The following is a 27,562-nucleotide window of genomic DNA, read 5'->3' as shown; positions in this document are numbered from 1 at the left end:
CACTGACTGACAACTAAGATAATTAAGCTGAGACTTCAGTGGGAACACACAAAAAGATACAGATTTTACATAATTAACTGGGAGTAGAAAAATGAAAGAATAAAACAGCAGTAACAGAAACCACCACCACAAATCCAAAGATGGAAGAAAAGCTCATTTCCAAAGTTGTTACATGATATTACACTAAATGTCCATTTTTTCAACCAAAAAAACTCCAAGACATGTGAGAAAATTTTTTAAAAAATAGCTCATTCACAGAAGAAAAAGAAATTCTCCTTGAAGAAGCCCAGGTGCTGGATGTTCTACACAAAGAACACATATACAATATACATATGTAGATCTGAACATTTCGGTGATCAATGGACAGCCAAGGTACACACTTGTCTTAGTCTTGTTAGAGTATCTTTTAAAAAATGCCCAAGCCAAATAGTGGCTTGAGAAAAGATCTACCGGGTCAGTTAAATTCTAGCACAGAGGTCAGCTCAGCATGTTATGGACACTGTTTTGGAGACCCCATAGTGGTCACCTTGATAGATTTTCCTAAAAGGCATAGGACAATCACAGGAGCTGATTATGAATAAGTTTAAAGAAGATTGAAAATTACATTTTGGATTCTTAATATTCAAAGCTATTTTGATTTCACTTCATTGTCCATGGATCAACTGGTTTGAAACCCAGCCCTAACCATGACTTGAATAAACATCAAGGATTAGAGAAAACTGATACAAGTAATTATATAAGTAAATATAAACATGTAATTATACTTTTGTAACACTTTTCCTACTATTTAATTTCAAAGCTAACTGTATAAATCAATAATGTATCACTTTAAAGGGGAATATAATGTGTAAAGATATGAGGGGGAAATGAATGGGGATAAATAGGAATACAGCTTTTATATGCTATCAAAATTAAGTTATTAATCCAAAATAGATTGCTATAAATTAACTTATTAATTATAAATCCCAGGGTAACCACTGAGAAAGTAACACACACACATAGAGTAAAAGGAAATGCAACAAAATTAAATTGGTTCACTAGAAAACATCTACCTAAGGAAAAAAGCAATAATGGAAGAACAAAATGGAGAAACAAAAGGTATTATGATACATAGAGAACAAGTGGCAAATATAAATCCTACTTTATCATTTTGCTGATCAAATTTCAATAAATTAGATAATACAACCAAAAGGCAAAGAATTAGCAGAAAAGATAAAGCACTAACTACATGCTTTCGATAAGAGGTACACTTTTTATTTTTGTTTCTATTGTTTAATTTTATTGAAATAGGTAGAAATTTGCATATTAAATCATTTGTGCATTCACCATTTTAAATATGTTTCAACCTCCCAATGGCTTTCCTCACACAACCCTCATTTTTTTCCCATCTTCCTATTTCAGTATGTTATCTTGCCCTTCACCAAAGTTAACACCTATCTACCCTCTGACCTTTTGCTTGCCCTTCCACTCTTAGTAACCAACAAAATCTCTTTCTTTTGGTATGGAAACCTTAGTTTGTTATTTTGTAGTAACAGTAGTCTCATACAATATTTGTCTTTTTGTTTCTGACTAATTTCACTCAGCATAATGTCTTCTAAGTCCACCCATGTTATGAGGCATTTCAGCTTTATCACTTCTTAATAATGCATAGTATTCCATTGAGTGTATGTAACAAAGTTTATTTACCCATTCTATGAATGGGCATTTAGGTTATTTCCACCTTCTTGCTGTTTTGACTAATACAGCTATGAGCATGGATGTGCATGTGTTTGTGCTATGTTCTATATTTCTGTAAGGTATATTCCAAGTAGCGCCATTGCTGGGCTATACAGTACTTCTAGTCTCAAGTGTTTGAGGAAGCACCATATAGCTTCCCATAGAGGTTGAAGTGATCTACAACTACACGAGTAAACAGTCTACGAGGGTTCCAGAAGAGACAGCCTTTAAATCCAAAACACAAATAGATTGAAAGTAAAATTAAGTTCAACGGCACAAATAGGCTGATAATAAAATATCAAGAAAAACACCATAGAAACAGCAATCAAGAGAACAGTTGGCATGGCTTAAATATGACATAAAATTTAATTAAGAACAAAACATTATTAATAAAGGCAAAATAGAAATTTATTTGAAAAGGTGCCAATTCACAAAAAAATTAACAATTATAAACGTATGTCTCTAACAACAGAACCCCAAAATACATAAAGGCAAAAACTACAAAATTGACCCAAGGAAACAGCAATGGGACTGATGGTTCCATGGAGATTTGCTGAGTGCTGGGGGTGGGCATGGGAGAGGAGATGGGGACAGGAGAGTCAATACATCAGGGACGGTACTAGCAAGGGATCTAAAATCAATGGCGAGGAGGGTGTAGGGTCCCTGATGATGCTGGATCAATTGAGATGTACCCAGGAGGAATTACTGATAGGCAAAGGAAGGGTGAACATGATAGTAAGGTAGGAGGAAATAAAAGAGAAGGAAAACAACAAGCAAAAATTATATATAAGTATATAGACATTTATATATGTAAATACAGAAAGATAGGTATATTTATCTTTGTATGTATATATATGCAAATATAACTAGGAAGCAGATGGGCTTTAGGCCTCTATTTAAATGCTACCTAAGTACATGAATGGTTTGTTCTGAAAATGTGGCAAGGGAGTAGAAAGACCCATCTTTCTCCCTTGGAGCAGCTAATGGTTTCAAACCGCTAACCTTGAAGTTAGCAATCCAACTAGTCATCACTATGCCACCAGGGCTCCTCCTTTTAGAGAAATTTATACCTACAAACGAAATAGTAAAAATAAGATCTCAAATCAGCAATCTAACCTGCTACACATTAAGAAACAGGGGGATGGGAACTAGATAAAAGTCAAGTAGAAATCACAAACATTAGAGCAAAAATATATGAAACAATAAATGGGAAAAATTCATCAAGTCCAGAAATTAGCTCTTTGGAAAGATTAGTAAGTAAGATTAACAAATCTTTAATTAAACTGACAATGAAAAAAGAGAGAGCACAGTCTCAAAGAATAAAAGGAGAAAGTACTACCAATCTTAAAAAAAGGATGAAGGAGGAATAACAACAATTTGATAAGAAATTAGCTAGGCTACATGAAGTGTACAAATTCCTGGAAAAATGTAAACTATTGAACTTACTTAAAAAGAAACAGGAAATCAGAATAGATCTGTATCAAGTAAAGTAATTAAATTATTTAACAAAAATTTCCCACAAACAAAAGCCCAGGACCACTAAAATTTACTAGTGAATTCTACCAAACATTTAACAAATAAACTCTAACCCTTCACAAACTTTTCAAAAATATAATAAAAGAGCAAACATCCCCCAACTCATTCTATAAAATCCAGAATAGTAAAACAGGAAAGAGCTAGAACTTGTGTAAGACAGATACCTGTCAGAGAAAGAAAACTCATGTCTTTTCCACTAATACTGAGTAATAGAAAAGTGAGAAAACTGAATCCTGTCAAAGACAGAACATGTGAGAAGCAGAAAAAGAAGACCGTTCTATGCACTTCTGGTTCTCACAGGTTTCACTGTTATTATCCTAATACCAAAATCATACAGACATCACAGGAAAACTAAACCAGTATCCATTAAGACTATAAATGCAAAAATCTTCAAGGCTAGCAAACCAATCTAGTATAATGTAGTAACAATTACACATATTGGCTCATCAAATACAGTCACATGATACAGAACCAATTTTTAAACCGTGGATCTTCGCTTCCCTTTCATTCTTCAACCCAAGGCAATCGGATTTATATCTCTAAAGGTATTAGAAAATGTTACTAATAAATACTAATAAAAGCACTTGAAAGCTTTTAACATTTATAAAGCTGTTCTCTCTTACTAAAACTCTGTCTTTGGTTCTGACACATCTAATGCAAAACTATGGCTTGCTTCCAATATAAATGGTCACTGCAGTAAAGTTTGCTTATTTTCATTGCACCTGGATTCTACATCTTGCTCATCCACCTTTGGTTCTCTGTCCTTGAGTCAACAGCCTGCCATATTGCCTGCCAATCCAAGGAGCTGTCAGTGACCTTTACCTGACTTGCCAACCTTGGATTCTTTTCCTGTTGTAGCCACAAGCTTATCTTCTGGTTGATCTTAGGTTCATCAGCTCCAGCAACTACTTGAATCAGGAGAAGCCACCAGCCTGACATCTGACCCATGGAATTAAGAGTCTGACCCACTTCTGTGTGAGCCATTTTCAGACTCTTCACTGGTTTTGCTTCTCTAAAGAATCCAGCCTAGGACAAAGATCACTTCCACAGTTTCATATACCTCACATTCCAAATACAATAATGGAGTGACATTTTTTTTATTAAAATCTTTTTTCAAATTAGAGGGAAAAAAAGCTAGGAAATAAAAGGAAGGACTAATGGCAAATGAAAAGAAACTCACAAAAGCAATGTTATACTAAGAAATATTTTCCTGTTTTGAGAGTTTTCATCAAATTAAGAAAGGACAGTTTTATACACTCAATAAAAATTTTCTAGCAAGCTTAGAAAAATTAGTTATACTAAATACCAATTATACATAAAGCTATGTATAATGTAAACCAAAAAAGAGTATTACTAGTCAAAAAGTCTAAAAGTCAATCTTCGTGACAAAAATATTAATTTGACCTAATTAAACAAATAAAAAATATATACCGTTCATTGTGCTCCTGATAAACAAGTCTGGACTTCTCCAGCAGATATTTTTCAACATAGGCACTAGAAGGAAAATATACAAAATTAATTGATATAAATAAGGAAACTTAATATAAGATGCACAGTTATTAAAAAATATATAAAATGCAAAGGGTACAATAAATCTCTACATTTATCTATTTGTGCTGTGCATATGACGAGTGTTAACCATAACAAATTCATAAACATATTACGTCATTATAAAATGAAGCTCAAATATGTCTTCCTGTGCAAATTCAATCATTATCACCACCATCACTACTCAGCAGGTTCTTATTTACTTAAAATGGGAGAATGAGTAAGTTAAATTTTCACAACCACACTCCATGGTAAATACTGCTACTATTGTACAACTGTAGAGATTAATAATCAAAATATTAAAATCACATAGCTAGGAAATAATTAGACAACAAGAACCTTTTTAAAAAGCCATATAGATTCTATCATATTGAATAAAAAAGGACTGACAGGTTCCTAATGTTGCTGAAAAAATAATTTAAAAAAATTTTTTTTAATTTTTAAAGTGAAAGGAAATACATTTTTATACAATGTTTACCAGCTAATAAATACAAAAAGGATGGCAAAATAAGAAAATCACTACTTTGAAGCCAAGGATATAACTAATTCTGGCATGATTTTTTAAAATTGCTGAAACCACTGACTGGAAAGGTGTGAAAATTAAGACAACATCTTAAAATATCATTCTGCAGTTGACTTTTTCATATAATGGGAATACTCTACCACACTCACTATCATTTAATTGATTCCAATTCATAGCAACCCTAAAGGACAGGGTGGAACTACCCTGGTGGGTTTCTGAGACTGTAATTCTTTAGAGGGAAAGATGGTACTTTCAAACTGCTGACCTTGAGATTAGCAGCCCAACACACAACCACTAAGCCACCAGGCTCCTGTAATGGGAATGGGTATCTGTGGTAATTACATAACCTGGTGTCAATTTGAAGATTAAGAGTGTAGGGGTGGAGTCTAGCCTGTCAATCTGGAGATAGCCAGTGAGACCTCATGGCCTTCTCCTGAGAATTCTGAGAACTGCTGTTTTTCCTCCTGGGAGGTGGGAGACACTGTCTTTCTCTACTCACTCCCTTGGAGAGTCTCAACTGACAAGGCTAACTCCCTGTGAGACATCCCTAAGGAGAAACCACATGAACCTACCCTGATGCAGCCCTGGGTGCTGCAGAAGTCACGTGGAGACTCCTGCCAGCGCTGAGAGGCTCACACCACCACTGGACTCAGAAGACTTCCAACCCACTGCCCTGTGATCTTCCTGCATTCAGTGTTATTGCATGTGTTTTGTGAGTCAGAAAAGGGTTTTATAGATTGGTATCAGACATATGGGAGAATATTAGACTTATATACTTGATCTGGACTGGGCTGGGATGTTTCCTCAATATTTAACTGTTCTTATATATAAACTTCTTTCTTATTCACATATGAATCTCTATGAATTTGTTTCTCTAGTCTACCCATACTAACATAGTATCTCCAAAAGGGAGAGTTCTAGAGGAGACCATATAAGCCAACTGATGAAATTTATCATTATCAAAAATTGAATAAACTGGTAGAAGTTTCATTATGCTATCAACCTTAATTATAAGAAAATTGCCACAGAAATAGAAAAAAAAACAACTAATGTATAAAACCATAAAAACCAAAATCACTCACTTCCATCTAGCCATTTCCAATTCATAAAGACCCTATAAAGGGTTTCCAAGGTTCTGTAATTCTTTAGGGGAACAGATATCCTCATCTTATTACCAAGGAGTGACTGGTGGGTTTGAACCATCAACCTACAGTTAGCAGTCCCAATGCGGACCCAACAGCACCTTAACTGATGTTAACTTTTAAAAATATCAGTATAAAAAATAATTATATATCAGTGTAAAGATATGGCAGGGGCAGTGAGAGTGGTACTAGAGGAGGGAGTGTACTAGAAAAAGCAGATTATAGAGCTATAAGAAACAAGTGTAACACGTGATCCTTGATTGGGTCTTTCTAAAGTTATCAAAGAATATTGCTGAAACACCAGGGGATTCTGGTGTCATCATTTATTGTATAATACAACTATTATCAAACTAATACTAAATTTCATTTAATACTATGGTTATAGAATATGGTTGTTTTATGAAATATAGTTACTAGGAGTCAATTTATAATTCATATCTCACTCAAAAACAACTGAGAGTAAAATGAATGTCACATACTATGGAAAGTAAAATGCTTATGTGACAATGAATAACAATGAAAATCTACATAATATCAATATGAAGGCGAAGGGTCAGAGTGGATACCCAAAGCCCATCTGTAGACAACTGGACATCCCCTCAGAGGGTCACACGGAAGGGTCAATTCAGACAGGATGTGGTAGAGCACCGACAAAACACAACATTCCTCAGGTTCTTTAATGCTTCGTCTCCCCTACTATCATGACTCCAGTTTTATCTCACAAATCCTGTACATCAGTACAGATAAAAAGCTTTCAACACACGGAACACAGGACAGGTATCCCCCTCAGAAACATTAATGGAAACAGCAATACCATGGGGGTGGAGGAGAGAGAAAAGGGGAAACTATAGCAATGATGGATGTTTAAGACCCCACCCACTGAGGAGATACAGCAGATGGTATAAGGGAGGAAGGAAAAAGAAGAAAAAGGAAAAAAATGGGAAAGCTGTTTAGAAGACAATGACAACATATGTAAATGTTTGCTTGATATAAATGATTTATGGATTGTTATAATATGGTAAGAGCCCCCAATAAAATGATTTTTTAATCTAGGTTCCGGGTTTATGAATATTACATTTTCATGAGATATCCATAGCAAAGGGGGGAAAAATATGGGAAAGAAAAATTTTTGATGTGGACACCTGTGGGAAGCCGCAGCTCTCGCCGCCATTACAAGATGGCGCCGGGCAGTCAGGGCGGTGGCCCAGTTAAGTGGTAAACAACCACTTAGAGCATGCGCACTGCTTAGATGACGTAGTCATAACTCCACCCTGGAGTATGCTAATAAGGGTTCTGGCGAACGCACCAATCAATGCACAGCACGTCCCCATAGAGCGCATATAAGCAGCAGTAGTTTGGGGCTTCGGGGTGTTTTTCCGCATCTGCAAATCGAACCCGCATTAAACGCCTGTGGAAGAATCCTGTTGTGCGCGTCCTTCTTGCTGGCGAGACTGAGCGCGCGACAGACACCAATGTCACTATTATCATTAAAAAGCAAGTGAAGAATCCATCACTTAAGATGGGGGCAATGACAAAAGTATGAGGGGGTACCCCCCCAAAAGAGAGAATTGTTCTGGGCAGAAAGGAGCTTTCATAGTATGTATTTTTCCGTGCTAGGCAAGCATCGAGAAACTCACTCTGAGTTAGTGCACCAGCAGCATCGCCTGGGAAAGTTCTCTCTGGTCACAGTGACTTTTTTCGTAAAAGCAATTTCACTCAAACCTTGTTTTTTGGGATGGCTGAATTAAAGGAACAATGTGCAATAAATGCCGCAGAAACTGTTGTGATGTTGAACACAGCTTACAAGGACAGTGCTATGGTAAAATCTCAAGTTATGAGTGGTTTTCTTGTTTGAAAAAAGGTGAAAAGTCAACTGATAACAAACCTCGTTTTGGACATCTGTCAAATTCCCAAACAGACAAAATGTTGATTTGTAGTGTGCATTTGGAGTTCGTTCCCCCAGGTCAAACTGTTAATCAAGCTTTCTATTTAGAAATTGTGAAAAGACTGCGCTAACAGTGTATGACAAAAAAAGGCAGGCAGGGGATTAGGTTTGCCACCATGACAGTACATATGCTCACATAGCCATCTCAGAGTTACCGCTTTTGCCAAAAAACAACATGCCCCTCTTGCCCCACAAACCTTACTCACCTGACCTCACTCCTAAGACTTCTTTTTGTTTCTGCTAATGAACAGGGACAAGAAAGGACAGCGATTTGAAGATGTAGAAGAGGTGAAGGAAAAAAACAAGGGAGGTGCTGTCAGACATCCAAACAGATGAATTTGAAAATGTTTCCAAAAATGGAATCTCAGATTTGACAAACGAATTCAGTGTAATGGAGAGTACTTTGAGGGTGATATATTTGTTTTGTAAAGAAATTTAAATACACAGCTTTGAAAAAAACTCCAGATTTTTTTTGGTACCCCCTCGTATAACCATGCTTCCAAATGCTGAAATGACTGCTTACTTACCCAAGAACAGTGCCTGTTTCTTGGTAATTTACTTGAATAAACTTGCCAAAACGACTTGAGTTGTTATTATGAGCTGTCTTTGCATTTCCAAAGGCCTGTCAAAATAAACAATTGTCGTTATTCTCATTTGAAAAATATATTTTTAAAGCTTTGTTTAACTCAATTCAAAGAGACAAAATGCTAAACAGGTAACAGAAAAACAATTCACTTACACTATTAGACTGATATTCATGGTTCAGGTAAAATAAGATGAACAGCTAACAATTTAAATAATTTCAAGTAGATATTATTTTATGCTGTTCAGTAAAGTAAATCTTAGTTTTCAAAAATTAATGCTTACTGAAAGAAGCCCTGGTAACACAGTGGGTTATGCCCTGGACTGCTAATCGCAAGGTCAGCAGTTCAAAATCACCAGCTACTCTGTGGAGAAAGATGGGGCTTTCTGCTCCATAAAGACTTACATGCAAAGATGACAACAACAAAATTCATATGTGACAAAGGGAAAAGGACCAGAGACTAAGGCTATGGAGGACCATAGGAGCCCAAAAACCATCCGCAGAGTATCTAGTCAGATCAAGCCTCTGGCAGATCCCCCCTAACCACAGGCAAAGGTCTCAAAGAGCTCTATTATCAGATAGAAATCACTGCAATCATGATTATATGGGATTGAACTTGATACTGGGTCTTTTGACCTTCATCTAGGTCCAACATGAAATTGTTCTAGGTGCAAGTATTTCTGTGCTTGTTTCATGACAAAAACTTCTTCCCTGGCCTTTTAAATACTGCTGGTGATCTTTTCTTTAGTACCCATTATTTGTATTTATAAAATAATTTTTAAAAATAACTGAGGCTAGAGTTCATAGGGGAGGTAGGGTTGGGGGTGGGAGAAAGGGAGGGTAAGGTTGTTGGGGTTGAAAACAATGTTTGCAAGAGAGGTGAGGAAGCACTAGAACTGATTGTGATTACCCAGCTCATTTTAAAAGCAATTTAACCATGGGTGGGGGGAGGTAATAAAAATGTTCTAAAATTTGGGGGGGGGGGATTTACAGCCTCAGAAATCCACAGGGACTATTCAACATGACCATTCAACAGGTTGTTATGCATCACAAAAGATTTGGTGACAGTTTGGAGGAGTTTTTTTGTTGTTTTTTTTTAAACAATTTATTAGGGGCTCATACAACTCTTATCACAGTCCATACATATACATACATCAATTGTATAAAGCACATCTGTACATTCTTTGCCCTAAACATTTTTTTCTCCTCTTTTCTTTTTTTACATTTTATTAGGGGCTCATACAACTCTTATCACAATCCATACATATACATACATCAATTGTATAAAGCACATCCATACATTCCCTGCCCCAATCATTCTCAAAGCATTTGCTCTCCACTTAAGCCCTTTGCATCAGGTCCTCTTTTTTTTTCCCCCTCCCTCCTCTCTCCCCCCTTCCTCATGTGCCCTTGGTAATTTATACATTGTTTATTTTGTCATATCTTGCCCTATCCGGAGTGTCCCCTCCCCCCCTTCTCTGCTGTCCCTCTCCCAGGGAAGAGGTCACATGTGGATCCTTGTAATCAGTTCCCCCTTTCCAACCCACTCACCCTCCACTCTCCCAGCATCGCCCCTCACACTCTTGGTCCTGAAGGTATCATCCACCCTGGATTCCCTGTGTCTCCAGCCCTCATATGTACCAGTGTACAGCCTCTGCCCTATCCAGCCCTGCAAGGTAGAATTCGGATCATGGTAGTTGGGGGGAGGAAGCATCCAGGATCTGGGGGTAAGCTGTGTTCTTCATCGGTACTACCTCGCACCCTAATTAACCCATCTCCTCTCCTAAACCTCTCTATGAGGGGATCTCCATTGGCCGACACTTGGGCCTTGGGTCTCCACTCTGCACTTCCCCCTTCATTTAATATGGTATATATATATATATATACATATACACGTATATATACATATACACATACATACACACACATATATATATAATATTTTTGCATGATGTCTTATACCTGGTCTGGAGGAGATTTTTTAGATTGTAGTAACACTTTCTAAAGTATAACTGGCTTTTTCATATTCAAGTGTCAGAAAATTTTCCTAAGATATTTATATACATGAGGATATACCGCCCCCCAAAAAAAGCAGTTTCACCCAAGCCTCATTTTGGGTGGCCAATCTAAGAGAACAGCATGGGACTGTGAAATTTTGTTTCCTGCTTGAGAAAAATGCTGCAGAAACTGTTGAGATGTTGAAAATAGCTTACAAGGACAGCGCTATGGGGGAAAACTCATGTGTGTGAGTGGTTTTCTCGTTTCAAAAAAGGTGAAATGTTGATTGATGACAAATCTTGTTCTGGACATCTGTCAATTTCCCTAACATGAAAATATCACAAAATTTGTGCACTTGTTTTCAAAGACCAATGGTGGACCACTAAAGAAATGGGGAAGTTATCTGGACGACCTTGGAGCTCAGTTCAGCGAATTTTGAATTTAACACAAGATTTGGGAATGAGAAGGGTCACTGTGAAATATGTGCCTTGTGTTCGGACCGACCAGGAAAAAGAGTGGAGACATAGCACTTTGAAAGAACAGCTCCAAATTGACCCAAACTTTTTTTTCCTAGGTCATTACTGGTGACAAGACATGGTGCTATTCTTATGACCCCGAAATTAAACCTCAATCAAGCCAATGGAAGACACCATCATCACGTCACCCCAAAAAGCTCATCAAGTGAAATCAAAGATCAATATAATGCTCATTTGTTTTTCTGATGTGAGAGGGATGGAGCATTTGGAGTTCATTCCACCAGGTTGGACTGTTAACCAAACTTTCTATTTAGAGGTTGTGAAAAAAATGTGTAATAGTATATGACCAAAAAGGCCTGATTTGTGACAGGCAGGGGACTGGTTTTTCTACCACAACAATGCACCTCTCATGCAGCCATCTCAATGCACCAGTTTTGGGCAAAAAAAAACAGCATGCCTCTCCTGTCCATGCACCTGACCTCAATCCATGCAACTTCTTTTTGTTTACACGAATGAAGAATGACGTGAAAGGACAGCAATTTCATAAGGTAGTAAAGGTGAAGAAAAAAACGAGGGAGGTGCTGTCAGCCATCCAAAAGAAGAGTTTGAAAAATGTTTCCAAGAATGGAATCTCATGAGGGGCTGGCCACATTACCGACTAAGTGTAGAGCACCACCCTCCCCCCAAGAAGAATTCACTTCAGAGGACAGCACTGATGCTACAGGTCAAGAAGAGGGGAAGAGGGATTGGTCTGGTCAGAGCACACAGGAGCCAACGAGGGGGCGCAGGGGAAAAAAGGAAAAGAGTGACGCACATCCTGGCTCACCAAGCCCTGAGGACAATGTTCCTGCTCAGAACAGCAATGCAGAGATGACCACAGGGCCGGCCCCACCATGGGGCACAGCGATCCTCATTGACCCATAGCACCATTGGGGACAACACTAAAGTCACACAGTGGGAACTGTGCCCGCCATGAGCTCACCGCGGCCGAAGCCAGCCTCTGGGGGCATGAAGCAGAGCAGTGGGGGAAGCAGATCAATGAAGTCCCCAGGGATAGAGGTGGTGCCAGGGAATGGCACCCCATCAGACTTGACTGGAAAGCACCTGTGAAGGAAAATAAACAGACCCTGAACTATTCATACGTTTGTGTGTGTGTGTGTGTGTGTGTGTGTTCATGTTGTTGTAGCTATTGTTTTACTTTCTGTTGGTGCTTCATGGTATCAATCTTGTGATAGTACATAGCATGTCTACCTGGAAGGGATAGGCGGAATAAACAAGCCAGAAGAGAGAACAACGGGATGACAGTTCCGGGGGGACATGGGGGTAGGGGAGGTAGGGGAAAGGAAGAGGGTGTTAACAAGCACAGGGACAAGGGAATAACAAGTGATCCAAAATCGATCTCAAGGAGGATGTGGGGGGTCTGGCAGGGCTGGATCAAGGGCAATGTAACCGAGGGGAATTCCTAAAACCCAAAAGAAGGCAGAACATGATAGTGGGACAAGAGCAAAGTACAAAGAAACAGAGGAAGAACTAGGAGGCAAAGGGTAGTCATAGAGATTTAAATACAGGCATATAAAGATGTAAATATATTTATATACGATGAGGGGGGGACTAGATCTATGTACATATATTTATAGGTTTAGTATTAAGGAAACAGATAGACAGTGGGCCCGTGCTCAAGTACTCCCTCAACACAAGAACACTTTGTTCTAACAATTCAGCAGTCTGAGATACTCACCTGCCTGGCACGATCACTGATGACAATGGATGCACAGGCAAATGTGGTAAAGAAAGCTGATGGTACCCGGCTACCAAAAGATATAGCACCTGAAGTCGCTGAAGACAATGGGTGCACAGCATATGTGGTGAAGAAATCTGATAGTGCCCCGCTACCAAGTCTTGAAGACCTGAGGATAAACAAGCAGCCATCTAGCTAAGAGACAACAAAACCCACATGAAAGAAGCACACCGGCCTGTCCCGAGTAGATCACTCCAAAGTGGGTGTATAAGCAAAAGTTGCGAACAAAGGTGATGGTGTCCGGCTATCAAATGATATAGCATCAGGGGTCTTAAAGGCTTGAAGACAATCAGGTGGCCATCTAGATAAAAAACAACAAAGCCCACAAGGAAGAAGCACACCAGCCTACCCCGACGCGAATGCTGAAGACAAAGTGGGTGCATGGGCAAGTGTGGTTAAGAAAGCTGATGGTGCCCAGTTGTCAAAATATATAGAATCTGGGGTCCCATAAAGCTGGAAGATAAACAAGGGACCATCTAACTGAAAAACAACAAAGCTCACATGAAAAATGCAAGCCAGCCTGTGAGATGACAAGGCATCGAAGGGATCAGGTATCAAGCATCAAAGACCAAAAAAAATCATACTATTGTGAATGAGGAGGAGTGCAGAGTGGGGACCCAGGGCCCATCTGGGGAAAATTGGACATCCCCTTGCAGAAGGGCTGTGGGGAGGTGACGAACCAGTCAGGGTGTAGTGTAGCAGGACATTTTCTTCTCTTTCTCATTGTTAGCTCCCTATTTCCCCCCAAACCTTTCCTGCCATGCCCCTAGGTAACCACCCCCTCCCTAAATTCCACGATTTCTACTTATATAATTCAGTGTCACTGATTATACTCTTCATGCTGTACATTTACTATTGAAACTCTTTTTCAAATTATTCTACCACCATGGACATTGATCAATGGCCCCTACGTGACAACCTGTTCCCCCGTTCACCTATGGTAACCATTGGTCAATTTTTATTTCTTTTATGTGTATGTGGTTTTCTTGATACAATATTGTAACCAAATTCTTTAGATTGAATTTTAGCATGTTATCATTTATTTTACCTTTTGACCTATTTTTAATTTGTTCTAGTTTCTATTATCTCTTGGAGTTTTTTTTCCCCTTGTTTTTAGATTGAGGTTTTTCTATGTTTTACTTTGTCATTGTCGTTAGGGTATTTTGTATGATTTTCTTTAAGAAATTGTATGATTTTCTTTAAGAAAGGTACGGTAAATCCACAGCAACAGTAACTAGATAAACAGTTCCTAAGGGCTATGACAGGGGAGGTTAGGAGTAAATGGGAAGCTAGTAATAATAATTTGAGTACAAGAACCAAGAAAATGTTCTACGATTAACTGTGATAACTGCACAACTGTTTTAATATATTTAAACCACTGGATTGTATGATATGTGAATTATATGCCAATAAAACTGTTTAAGAAATAAAAAATATGTACCACATAATTCTATTTATATAAAATTCAAGAAAAGCTAAAACTTGACTAACATGAAGCAGATTACAAGTTACCAAGGAAGGGGCGAGGGTGGAAACTGTCCACAAGGGATATAAAAGAAAACTACTGGAAGTGAGGAAAATATTCTATACACTGATTAGATTAAGTTAGTATGTAACATATAGGTATATGGATTTGTCAAAACTAAGTTACTTTAAATGTGTACAGTTTATAAGTTAGAACTCAATATATTATCTTTAAAAAGATTTTTAAAAACCAAAAAGGCACTGCCCTAGCCAACCCGCATAGATTTGAAAACTTAAAGCAAGTGATTTGCATACCAAAACCAGAATAAGACATGACTCATTGCAGCTCTTTCTTCTCCTACCATAATGATGTCATGAGAATGGCAAATCCTCTAACTCTACTGCCCTACCAGACTAGTTGCCATCAAGTGGATTCTGACTCGTGGCAATGTTGTATGTCAGAGCAGAACTGTGCTCTATGGGGTTTCCTGTGGGTAAGTTTTAGAAGCAGATAAGCAGGTTTTTCTTCCAAGGAACTACCCCTCAACTATCAACAACTTTGGAAAACAAGGCCAGGTGCTAAACTGCTACTATGAGCAACACAAACACATTGGAGTGAAAATACACAAAGAGAAAGTGAAGAAGTAAAGTAAGCTGATGTTTCAATAATTGCATCTCTGATCTAATATTTCTTGAAATATTGTTCCAAGACTAGTGTCATCAGCATTACTTGAATTTCTTACAAATATAAACTCTTAGGCTTACTAAATCAGAAAGTCTGAGGTGTGTGTTTATATATCAATAGTGAATAGTCTGAAAAAGGGAATTAAAGAAATCATTGTTTTCATAAACGCATCTGAAGAATAAAATACTTAGGAATAACTTTAGTGAAAAGGGTGTAAACTATCAAATACTGCTGAAAGAAATAATAAACTACAACAAAAACTCACCAGCATCAAGTAACCCTATAGGTCAGGGTAGAATTGTCCTTATGGAATTGCAAGCAGCCCACAAAAATATTGGTGGGGAAAAAACCAAATAGTGTGATTTCTAGTTATCCTTGTAAAGCTACATTAATAAGAAAACAGAATTGTATTGGTATAAGAAAAGACATGTTGACCAATGAAATAGAATTTTAATTGCAGAACTAAAGTCACATATGTATTCCAATTGATTTGAGGAAATGGCATCAAATCCATTCAATGAGGAAATAGTCTCTTCAACAAATGTTGCTAGGACAACTGCATTTTCATATGCAAAGAAATTAGTCTGGACCTACAACTCACACCTTATGTAAAAATTAATTTACAATGGATTAAGGATCTAAGCCCATGAGCTAAAATCATAAAGCCCTAGGGGAAAAGCATACATGTGAAGCTTCTTTTAGGCAATTAATTTTTAGCCATGATGCTCAGATCTTGAGCAAGAAAACGCAAAAGAGGTCAAATGCACTTCATCAAAACCAAAACTTTTGTGCATCAAAAGGCAAGTGAAGAGACAGACCTGAGAACAAGAAAAAAATGGAAAATGGCAAGTGTGATGAGGACGTAGGAAAACTGGTCACTCATCCATTACTGTTGGGTCTATAAAATAGTGCAAACTACTGTGGAGTAGTCTGGTGATTCAAAAGATACAGCGTCTGGGGTCTTAAAGGATTGAATGTAAACAAGCGGCCATCTAGCTCAAAAGCAACAAAGCCCTCGTGGAAGAAGCACACCAGCCTGTATGATCACGAGGTGTCTAAGGGATCCAGTATCAGACTTCAAAGAAAAAAAAACCATATCATTGAGAATGAAGGGCAATGCGGAGTGGGTACCCAAAGCCCATCTATAGACAACTGGAAATCTCCTTACAGACGGGTCATGGGAAGGAGACAAGCCAGTCAGGGTGCAGGGTAGCAATGATGAAACATACAATTTTCCTCTAGTCCTTAAATGCTTCTTCTCCCCACTATCGTGATCCCAATTTTACCTTAAACATCATGCTAGACCAGAGGATGTACACTAGTACAGATAGGAACTGTAAACACAGGGAATCCAAGAGAGATGAACCCTTCAGGACCAGTGCTGGGAGTGGTAATACTAGGAGGGTAAAGGGAAGGTGGGCTAGAAAGGGGGGATCGATTACAAGGATCTATATATAACCCCCTCCCTGGGGGATGGACAACAGAAAAGTGGGTGAAGGAAGATGTTGGACAGTGTAAGACATGACAGAATAATAATAATTTATAAATTATCAAGGGTTCATAAGGGAGGGGGGACAAAGGAGGGAGGGAAAAAATGAGCTGATATCAAGGGCTCAAGTAGAGAGCAAATGTTTTGAGAATGATGATGGCAACAAATGTACAAATGTGCTTGACACCATGGATGTTTGTTTGGATTGTGATAAGAGTTCTACGAGCCCCCAATACAATTATTTTTTTAATAATAAAAATAAAGAGTATTCAAAATAAAAAGAACTATCCTTTAAAGAGCTTTCCCATAAAGAAAACTCAGATGGCTTCACTAGTACACTCTAACACTGACAAAAGAAATGTCAGTTCTACACAAAATCAAAACCCACTTCCATCAAGTCAATTTGGCTCACAGCGACTCTATAATTCTACACGTTATTCTCAATATTGACAGATGACGTCCCAAGTCATTCTGTTACATTAACATTATGCTGTACAAAACAAAGACATTAAAGAAAAATTTTAATATCTCCCATGAACACAAATATAAAACTTCTAGCAAACTGAATCCAACAATCCATTAAAAGGATAATACATCATGACCAAGTGGTGACACGAAAGCTTTGTGACCTCTGCCAGCTGGAGAATGAATCTGCCTTTCCACATGGTGCAGACCACACCAGCAGGAAATGGGATATGCTGACCAGGCATGTCTGGCATTTTACCAATTGTACAAGTCCATTGTGAGCAGGTCAGCACAGCCTGAACTCATGAGCTCCCAGTCAGTGAAGCCATGGTCTCTTATCAGGAACACCATCACAGCGTGCCAAGGGGAAAGAAGTGTAGAACACAGCGTCTCTGCCTTTGGAAACAGGACACATGGAGAATAGTCAATAGCACAGAGCACTGAAAGGCCTAGAAGTCTACCAAGGCACAGTGCTAGGTACCCAGGGTATAGTCAGGAATTTGGAAAGAGATAAATGGGGCTTCATTGACTCTTCTAATTACCAAATACCTCTACTGCCATGAATTGTGCCTGAAATCCTTTCTTGGAAGCTCTTTCAAATACCAACTACTCCCTGCTAGGTGTAGGGAAAGATATAGTCTAGTGCTACCATTAATGGGCACAAATTCCAGAAAAATTTGGTTAACAGGTAATTGGGTGGGGGAGGACACGATAGGAATTTTTCTGAAGTCGGGATCAAAGATTTTTTAAATCTCTTTTCTGTATAAGTTGCTTATAATATCCCTTCTTCCCTTCTTAAAACTCGAACTTGCTGCCAATGCATCACTTCTGACTCAAAGCGACTCCCTGTGAGTTTCCGAGACTGTAATTGTTTACAGGAGTAGAAAGCCCAGTCTCTCTCTCTCTCAAAGAGCTGCTGGTGATTTCGAACTGCCAACCATGCAAATTGCAGCCCAATGCCTAACCACTATGTTACCAGGGCTGCTTCCCTCCTCTGAAGAAGGGGCTTGAATTTTTCTTTTCATTCTGGATTTGAGCTGATCAGACCAATATGACACTATTTAACTGGTGAGGGTCACCAGGTCTGGTCAGGCCCCTAAATAAATACAGGGTACAAAAGGATGCTTGTCATCAGTGCTCAGGCCCTCTCAGGCCAGAAGAAGGGCATTTGACCAGCCAGAAATTCTTCCAAATAAAGGTAAAGAGTTCAGTCCAATAGGAATTTAAGTTGCTTTGCTATGGGATAATCCCCAAACTAGGACTAAGAGTGGACAAAGGAAAGCGTATTCTTAGCCCAAAAGGGTCTGGCAGCCAAGTCGGGGCAGTGAGCAGACTATGTTAGGGACGGAGAACTGACTGGCTTAATGGTTCACAGCAATGAATAGAAAAGGCGGAACTTGGGGGACAGAGCAAGTCTTTCAAAAAGACTGTGGTGTATCAGAGGTCTGGAGAGGCAGGGAAGAAGATAGCATCATTTTGTACAAAGATAAAAAATTTTTAATCTCTTTTTGCATGATTTTTATATAAACATAAAACTTTTTAAAAAATAAAGTTTACTAAAGAAGCATTTTAAAAATCTAGCAATGTAGCTCATAATATTTTAATAAACTATTTTTTAAAAGTAAAGAAAATCAGAGACATGTCAAAATGCAGTATTTTAATATACCCCTTCTAGCTATAACTATGTGTTACTCCCATCAAACAACCTTTGTTTCCCTGATGGGTCTGTATAAGAAGATAGGGAACCTACAGCTATATGATTCAGCTATGAATATTAACAGGGTTTATTGTGATTGCCATCCTGATGGGTATGAAATCAACCATCTAAGCAGCGGGGGAATTATCTCACTACTAGCAAAAGAGAAGAGTCAAGAGTGGAGTGTGTCTTTTTGTCCCCTAAAATCCCTGTGCACTTAACTTGATCCCAGAGACAGTTAGGACAGTCGAAGAGTGGCAGAGGAGCAGCAGAAGAACCAAGAGCCAGAACAGTTGACAGAGTGGTAGACTTCCCAGGCCACAGAGCAAGTTAAAACAAAGTGCTCTGGAAAAGGGTTGTGAAGTGGGGTGCTTCCAGGCACTTAATTGGGAAAGCTGGGTGTTTTTAGGTGGAGGTTCATGACAGAGTATCATGCCCTTTCAGCATTTATTGGAAGCCCTAAAAGAGATTGGTAGCATTACCCAAGCAGCATGGCAGAGGCCAGGCAGAGGCCAGGCCAAGACGCTAAAGGCCAGAGAGAAGCTTCCCTGCAAGTATAGCAAAGAAGAAACTGTCCACACTTAACAACTGTATCCTGAGCATTATTCGCCTGAATTGCAACCTGTTAACTTTCCTAATAAACCTCATAAACATGCCTATTGTTTGTGAGTTCTATGTGGCCACTGCAATGAACCACTTAGTCCAGTATAAAAGGGAGTGCTAAGGAAGACAGCATAGAAGTAGAGAACGCTGTGCTCAATAGGCGCTAGCGTTAGCCAATGCAATGGCTCCAGACTCAAGGAATCAGGGGTTTGGTAAGAGAAAGAAGGGGTATAGGTTTTCTAATCTGATGCCACCTTCATCATCATAAATTTCAGCTTCTTGTACTATTTGCTTATCATACAAATTGAATAAAGTTAATGAAAGGAGTCAATCCTGACACTTAACGTTTTCCTGATTTTAAACTGCAGTATCCCTTTGTTCTGTTTGAACAACTGCCTCTTGGTCTATGGGCAGGTTTTACATGAACACAATTAAGTGTTCTGAAATTCCTAGTCTTTACAATGTTATCCATCAGTTTTTATGATGCAAACAATTTGTTTTTCATAGACATGAAAGACAAGTAAATCTCAAAAGAGGAGGTTATGAGAAGTAAAACATTTGGTTCTTGGTGGTTACTTTGGTTACTGTCACCTGTAGTGGCTGAAAGAAACGCTGCAGCTGAGAGAAGTGGCTTGGGGCATAAGCCAGGCTGAGTAAGCAATGCATAGTTGATAGGGGCAGGGCCCACTGGCTCCACCCTACCAGAGGTTCAAGGCCTTATGCACATAAATAGAAGACATAGTGCAGCGATACAAAAAAGATTAAATTTGGGCATTACTAAAAGAGGTAAGGGTTAAGTTTATCGACTGCATTATGAATATTGAATCTTTCTCCTACTTGTTATTATAAAATATACCTACTTGTGTTGAAAACCCATCATGATTACAGAGAGCTTGCAAGCTCACTTTTAGCCTATACTTGTTGGATATATTAAAAAGAACGTTTGCATTTTACCAAAGGAAGAGGCTTTATTTTAAGCCAGTAGCCTATGTAGAGGTGGGGGTTTAAGGCAACCCTAAGTTCCACCCAGAACTGCAAAAGAACAGATTTATATTTTTAAGGGAAGACCTGCAGAGATTAAAAAAAAATTTTTTTTAATGTTGAGCAAGCAGTTTGTCACTGAATGTATAGATACAGGAAAAGTCTGTCCCCATCAGAGAAAGCCCCCTTCTAGGATTGAAAGTTAAAGTGAGTCAGTGAGCAGGCAGATGGTATGCTTGTTATGGTAAACCACCTGAGTCCAGTAACAGTTTAGAGATGGGCTGAGTTTGGACATGTTCCATTAAGACTCATTAGCCTGATCCACAATGTCAAGAGAGAAAAGAAAAAGGGCTGATTGGTCTAAGTTGTGTGGATCATGAGCCTATGCGAATGGTCTAGTCCCAGGGAGATTGTCTAATGAGACTTTGTGAAGGAGTCAGCTGGTCTGAAGTATAGGGAGGTATGTGTGGACTCCCAAGCTTACAACTGGTACCTAATTGACCTGGTGTGGATGTCAAGGGCTGAGATGACCAGAACCCAACCAAATCAAGAGAGTTTGCCAGGGTGAGATAAGTGATGGTACACTAAGGAGAATGCAATGGAAAAAATTGAAATAAAATGTATAGAGCTGCTTATTATAAAACTGCACATTATCTGCTCTGCAAACCACTTAATTGACAATGTTTAAAAAAAATCTGCCAGACACCTCAAAAGAGAAGATATATGGATGGCAAATAAGCACATGAAAAGATATTCAGCATTATAAATTATTAAGGAAAACACATAAACCACAATGAGATATTACTATATATCTACCAAACAAAAAAATCACACACCCACTGCCAATGAGTCAATCCTAAGTCATGGCAACTCCATGTTGCAGAACACTGGTAGAACTATTCCACTGGGTTATTCTTTGTAAATTTTATTGGTACACGTCCATATATCATACAATTCAAAAGTTCAAGCATATCAAGAAGAGCTGCTAAATCATCATTACAGTGTGCATAAGCAAGTGTGGTGAAGAAGGCTGATGGTGCCCGGCTACTGAGATATATGGCGTCTGGGGACTTAAAGGCTTGAAAGCAAACAAGTGGCCATCTAGCCCAGAAGAAACAAAGTCCACACGGAAGCAGCACACCAACATGGGTGATCGTGAAGGGCAGAGGAGACCAGGTCTCAAACAACAAAGGCGGGGGGAGGGTGAGATCACAACACCGTGAATGAGGGGGAGTGTGTGATGGGGACCCAATGCCCATCTGTAGACAGCTGGACATCCCTTGCAGAGGGGTAGTGGGGAGGAGATGAGTCACTCAGAGTTCAGTGTAACAACAGTGAAACTCAAAACCTTCCTCTAGTTCTTGAACGCTTCCTCCCCTCCCAATTATCATGACCCCAATTCTACCTTGCGGACCTGGTTATACCAGAGGATGTACAGCGGTGCAGTAGGGATCTGGAGACACAGGGAATCTAGGACGGATGAACCCCTCAACCCTAACGGTGGGAGTGGTGACACCAGGAGGGAAGGGGGTGTAGAAAGGGAGAACCGATATTGGAGATCTATGTGTAACCTCCTCTCTGGGAGATGGGCAATGGGAAGGTGGGTGAGGGGAGATGCCGGGCAGTGTAAGATAAGATAAACTAATTATTTATAAACTATTAAGGGAGAAGGGGGAAGTGGGGAGTGGGGAGGGAGGGGGCGGGGTAAAAAAAGGAAACCTAGCTGATTCCAGGAACCCAAATGGAAGGCGAATTTTGAGAATGATGAGGGCAATGAATATATAAGGGTGCTTTGCTCAATTGATGTATGTATGGACTGTGATAAGAGTTGTATGAGTCCCAATAAAAAGATTTATTAAAAAAATCATCATTACATTCAATTTCAGGATATTTTCTTCTTTCTTATTATTAGCTTCCCATTTCCCTCAACCTCTCCAGCCATACCCCCAAGAAACCATTAATCTGTCTAATCTCTCTATAGATCTACCTGTCCGGGATTTCAAATATAGAAAAACATACCAAAGGAAAAAAAATAAAGTAAAACAGTAAAATTTCAATCAAAAAGCAAAAACCATTAAAACTAGAACTATTTTTAAATGAGTCAAAAGGGAGATCAAAGGTGTTAAATTTTAACCTAACTGCATCTGCAATAATCCACTTTCCAACACAGGGTTTTTTTCTTGGCTGTAAAATTGATGGGAGTAGACTGCCAAGCTTTTCTTCTGTGACTTAAACCACCAACCTTTTGGGTTAATAATCAAGTGCAAAATATGCCACCCGAAGATTGTTAAACACCTAGTACCAAAACCAAACCCAACCCACTGCCATCGTGCCCGTTATGCTCAGTGACACCACGGCTGCAGAGCTGAATGGAGCTAAGGTGTTCTTGGCTGAATTCTCTATGGAAGCAGATTGCCAGGCCCTGATTCTGCAGTATCGCTTGGTGGGTTGAGCCATCAACTTTTCAATTAGTAGCTAAGTGCAAATTCTATGACACCCAGGGACCTTGTATGCCTCAATAGTCATTCCATTAGTTTATAATAAGAATGACTAACAAATTAGCAAGAATACACAAGGGAGCTTAACAAATCTCATGGGAAGATGATTGAAAGGGAATTCTTCCATGAACTTTTTGACACATACTAAGTACAATTGTCATATGTTACTGGTGGGGTCCTAAAATGACAGGCAGTCATTTTGGAAACGTCTAAGCTAAATATACCTAGCATATGACCCTAACTTATGACAGTCATTTCACTCCTAGACAAAGGAAAGAACATGGAGACACCAAGACTTACACACAGCTTTAGGCATGATAGGCAAACACCAGAAACAATTGTTCATTACAGGTGAATGAGTAAAACAAACTGAGACAGAGCCAACAGAATACTCTGAAAAGCCCACTGCCATCAAGACAATTCTAACTCATAGCAAACCTCTAGGGCAGAGCGGAACTGCTTCACAGGGTTTCTGAGGCTGTAAATCTTTACAGAAGCATACAGCCTCCACTTTCTTCTGTAGAGCAGCTAGTACATTCAAATCACTCATCTTGTCATTAATAGCCCAATGTGTACCCCACTGCGCCACCATGACTCCTAATAGAGTGTTTGTTGATCAACAATAAAAAGAAGTGAATGGACACATGAAAGAATGTGGATAAATTTCTAAATCCTCAGTGAAAGTCAAACACAAACAGTATATACTATAACTCCACTTATATGAATTCTAGAAATCACAAGCTATCATGCTATGAAGTGGTTGCTTGTAGATGGGGGAGCTGAAGGGTGTGAGGAAAGAATTAATTAGAATAATGAATACGTTTAGAATAACATACGCATACTATCTGTTGCCACTGAAATAACTGTGCCTCCTAGTGACTACATAGGGTTTCCAAAGCTTTGTAAATCGTTACAGAAGCAGACAGCCTCATCTTTTTGGTTTGAACTGCTGACCTTGTAGTTAGCAGTCTAATGCTTACCGTATAGCATCACCGTGGGTCCTTATCTTGACTTCTCACTGCCATCAAGTTGATGCCGACTCCTAGTAGCCCCACAGAACAAGGTAGAACTGCCTCCTCTGAGTTGGTGAGACTTTTACTCTTTATCGGCGCAGTGGTGGCATATACATGTCAAAACTTATCCAATTATACACGTTTTAAACTTTTTATTGTGCGTTGGGTGAAAGTTTACTAATTCATACCCACTTTGATTTGTGATGTTTGATAGTAATCCAACAGTGTAACAGCACACTTCTACTTCCCCCTCTGCTTAAAGTGCCGATTTCTTCTCCTTTCCTGGCTCTCCCTTTCATCAGAGCTTTAGCCCTGGGCAGATGCCATCTCTTTGAACTCTGTGGTTGGTTAGTTGTCCTAGGGACTGCAAACTTCCTGGAAGTTCTTGTTCACCTTACAGGCCTGTCTATTGTTGGGCTGTTCTATTGTCTGGCTGAAAGTTGAGCCATGGGTGTGAGCAGGATTCCAGGCTTGAAGGGTAACTAATGGCTATAGTCTCAAGGGTCAATTTGAACACTTTAAATGTGCCAATTACTGTATCTCAATTATATTTCACAAAATCTCTTTAAATAATATTGCCTTTTCCTTTCCTTTCCTTTGAAACTATTTTTATTTCTATATTTAATAGTATTGATTCTAAAAAAACATTGTATTGGGGGCTCTAACACCTCTTATAATAATCCATACATCAACTGTATAAAGCATATTTGTACATATGTTGCATCATCATTTCAAAACATTTTCTTTCTACTTGAGCCCTTGGTATCAGTAAATTTTTCCATCCCCCATCTTCCCACCCTTGTCACCCTTATAAATTACTATTTTCATATCTTACACCATCCACTGTCTCCCTTCACCCATGTTTCTGTTGTTCATCCCTCTGGGGGGAGGAGGGGTTATACTTCAATCATTGCGATCAGTTCCTCCTTTCTCCCTCTTCTCTCTCCACCTTCCCCCTACCCTCATGTTATCACTACTCCCATTATTGTTTCTGAGGATTTTATCTGTCCTGGATTGTGTGCGTCGACAACTCTTAACTGTACCAGTGTACATGCTCCAGTCTGGTTGAATTTGTAGGCAGAACTGGGGTCATGATAGTGGGGACCCCTCATATACCTAACATTTTCAAAAAGGAACCCCAAGAGTCTCAATTGTAGGCATAGATGTCATAATTACAGAGATACAAATATACTTGCAACCTTCTTCTCCGACCACCTACTTTCACAACCTGCTCAAGTCCCTCCAACAGGCAGAAGTCCTGTCCCCTGCTGTCTCCCTTCTCAGAGGAATACGATCTTAGTCATTTCTTTTGTGTCATGACCAAAGACACCATTTTAACAACAACAAAAATCTACCATTGTCATGTCCTTTCTCCTTCCTTTCAATTTAACACATTATTTCTGCAATCCCATCTGCTATAATCCTGATGTGAAGATGTGTATTTATCATGTCCAACATAAATACAGGCAGTCTCTGGGTTTCTAAAATCTGACTCACAGATAACTGGTACTTGCCCTTTAACATTAAGTTGCTCCATTCAGTTGTGGAGGGTCGGTCACTATGGGTAGGAACGGACTGTATGGCACCTAACAAGTCTGCCCTTGTTTGGAAGTGATGGACAGAGCCCCTATTCTCAACAAATTCTTCATCATATCGCTTTCATTTAATTAAAATAGCCTTTTCTTGAACTTGAGCTAATTAAGAATTTATGTACCTGTTCAAACTCACCTACAAATGTCACATAAAGACTCAGACACAGGAACAGATCTCATCTGTAACCCTGGGGCTGCTTGTACTAGAATTCCCTTCATAACTACATGTGATGGATAAGCTTCTATTTAGTTTTCTTTTTATTTTCTAGCATCTACTATTTTTTTTAATGTTTTGAAGATATATTTAAGAGTAAGTAAAGCACTTACCTCAAGTACTGGTCCAGCTCCAAGAATAATTTGTTCTACTCCACTGGCAAATCCTTTCTGACTGAGGGCAGTAAGGTGGTGAATAAGAAAGTTTGTGCTTTGAGTCTTGCCAGACCCACTCTCTCCTGAAATCACGATGCACTGATTCTTTTTGCGCTGAAGCATTGCATGATAGGCTACATCGGCCACAGCATAAATGTGAGGTTCAAGCTTTCCGAGTTGGTGGTTATCATACATTTTTACATATTTGGGATTATAAATAGGAAGAAACTTGAATGGGTTAATAACTATGAGAATACTGCCAACATAGGTATAAATTTTTTCATGTTTAAAGCGATTCCGAAGGTTTTCTAAAAGAGTTTTCTCATTCAGATCAGGTAAACTACATAAATCATCGAAGTCTTTCTGTTGTGGCTGTGGAAGAAAACCCCGTTCCATCATCCGGCGGCGTTCTTCTGTTACCCGTAACCATGACTGAAGACTACCATAATGGATCGATCCATCAAGATTTTTTTCTCGCAGAAGAAAACGGTAGTCCTCGCCACTCAACCGATTTTCCAGAGCCATTCGGGGCCATAGCATCATTCGCTGAACTGGACAGTCTGTTGGATTGAGTATCCATTCTTCGCCACCAAATTCTTTTACTTCGGCTAGCACATAACATTTTGTTTTGTCAAGATGGAGTCTATTTATAAGAGAGTCAATCACCTCAGCAGCTGTGGAGTTTCTTCTGGCAGGAACTGGACAGTAGATTGTCCCTTCTGAAATTGTCCCAGGATATATATGTAACGTGTGTTCATTATCCTCAAAGCGTCGCCTTCCTCCATCATTTATATTCATATTGGATCCTGTCCCATCAGCATGAATAGTACATCTTCAAGATTGTAGAAAACATTTTCTTTGCAAAAAACTGTAACAAAAAATAACAAATATTTAGCAGTCATATTCCATACTTTTGTTTTCTAAGGCTAAACAAGAAAATCACATTGATTATACCTTTTAGAACACAAACTCTAATGCTAATATAGGAATAGTTTTGAAAACAGTCTCATTGAGACCACATAATCATTACATTTTATTGTCCAAATCTCGGCACTTCCTAAAATAAAAACTTGCCCCCCCACCAAAAAAATCCATGTTTTATCATGCTACTAATCCATTAATTATGCAAGATATTAAAGAATACAGGATAAATAATTGTATCCCCAACTATTTCAAATGTTTCTAAAGTACCTGGGTTTCAAACCAAGTTATTTCCTTATGCCTGAATATTCTCACTAAAGACTGGACTAAGGTGAAGAGAAATAATCACACCAATTAATAACATTGCGCCAAAATTTCTTCAGGATAGAGCAAATCAATAAATCATGCTATAGCTGGAGCAAAAATTTTGTGAGATTCATTTGAAATCCAGATGGGACCAAGAGAACACATGAGAAAGGACCTGCCATAGTAAAGGACATCGCTTCAGGAAATTCAGGCTC

The 27,562-nt window shown here is 38.9% G+C and overlaps 1 protein-coding gene across 14 annotated transcripts in view; it reads right to left on the bottom strand.

The window, feature by feature from the left end:
- Positions 1-27,562, bottom strand: part of MYO9A (myosin IXA) — a 250,951-nt gene that overhangs the window by 188,336 nt on the left and 35,053 nt on the right. For all 14 annotated transcript variants that reach the window (XM_075536143.1, XM_075536142.1, XM_075536146.1 and 11 more), the window contains exons 2-4: positions 26,079-26,988; positions 8,938-9,032; positions 4,684-4,746 (exon numbers count right to left, since the gene is read on the bottom strand). In XM_075536143.1, coding sequence (XP_075392258.1) covers positions 4,684-4,746; positions 8,938-9,032; positions 26,079-26,918 — 998 coding nt within the window. In that variant the 5' untranslated portion in view covers positions 26,919-26,988. The remainder of the gene's footprint in view (positions 1-4,683; positions 4,747-8,937; positions 9,033-26,078; positions 26,989-27,562) is intronic.

The sequence above is a fragment of the Tenrec ecaudatus genome, chromosome 17, assembly GCF_050624435.1.
Source record: "Tenrec ecaudatus isolate mTenEca1 chromosome 17, mTenEca1.hap1, whole genome shotgun sequence".
Classification (NCBI taxonomy): Eukaryota; Metazoa; Chordata; class Mammalia; order Afrosoricida; family Tenrecidae; genus Tenrec; species Tenrec ecaudatus.
The sequence above is the reverse complement of the archived record's forward strand: the minus strand, read 5'-3'. Positions and strand labels throughout refer to the sequence as shown.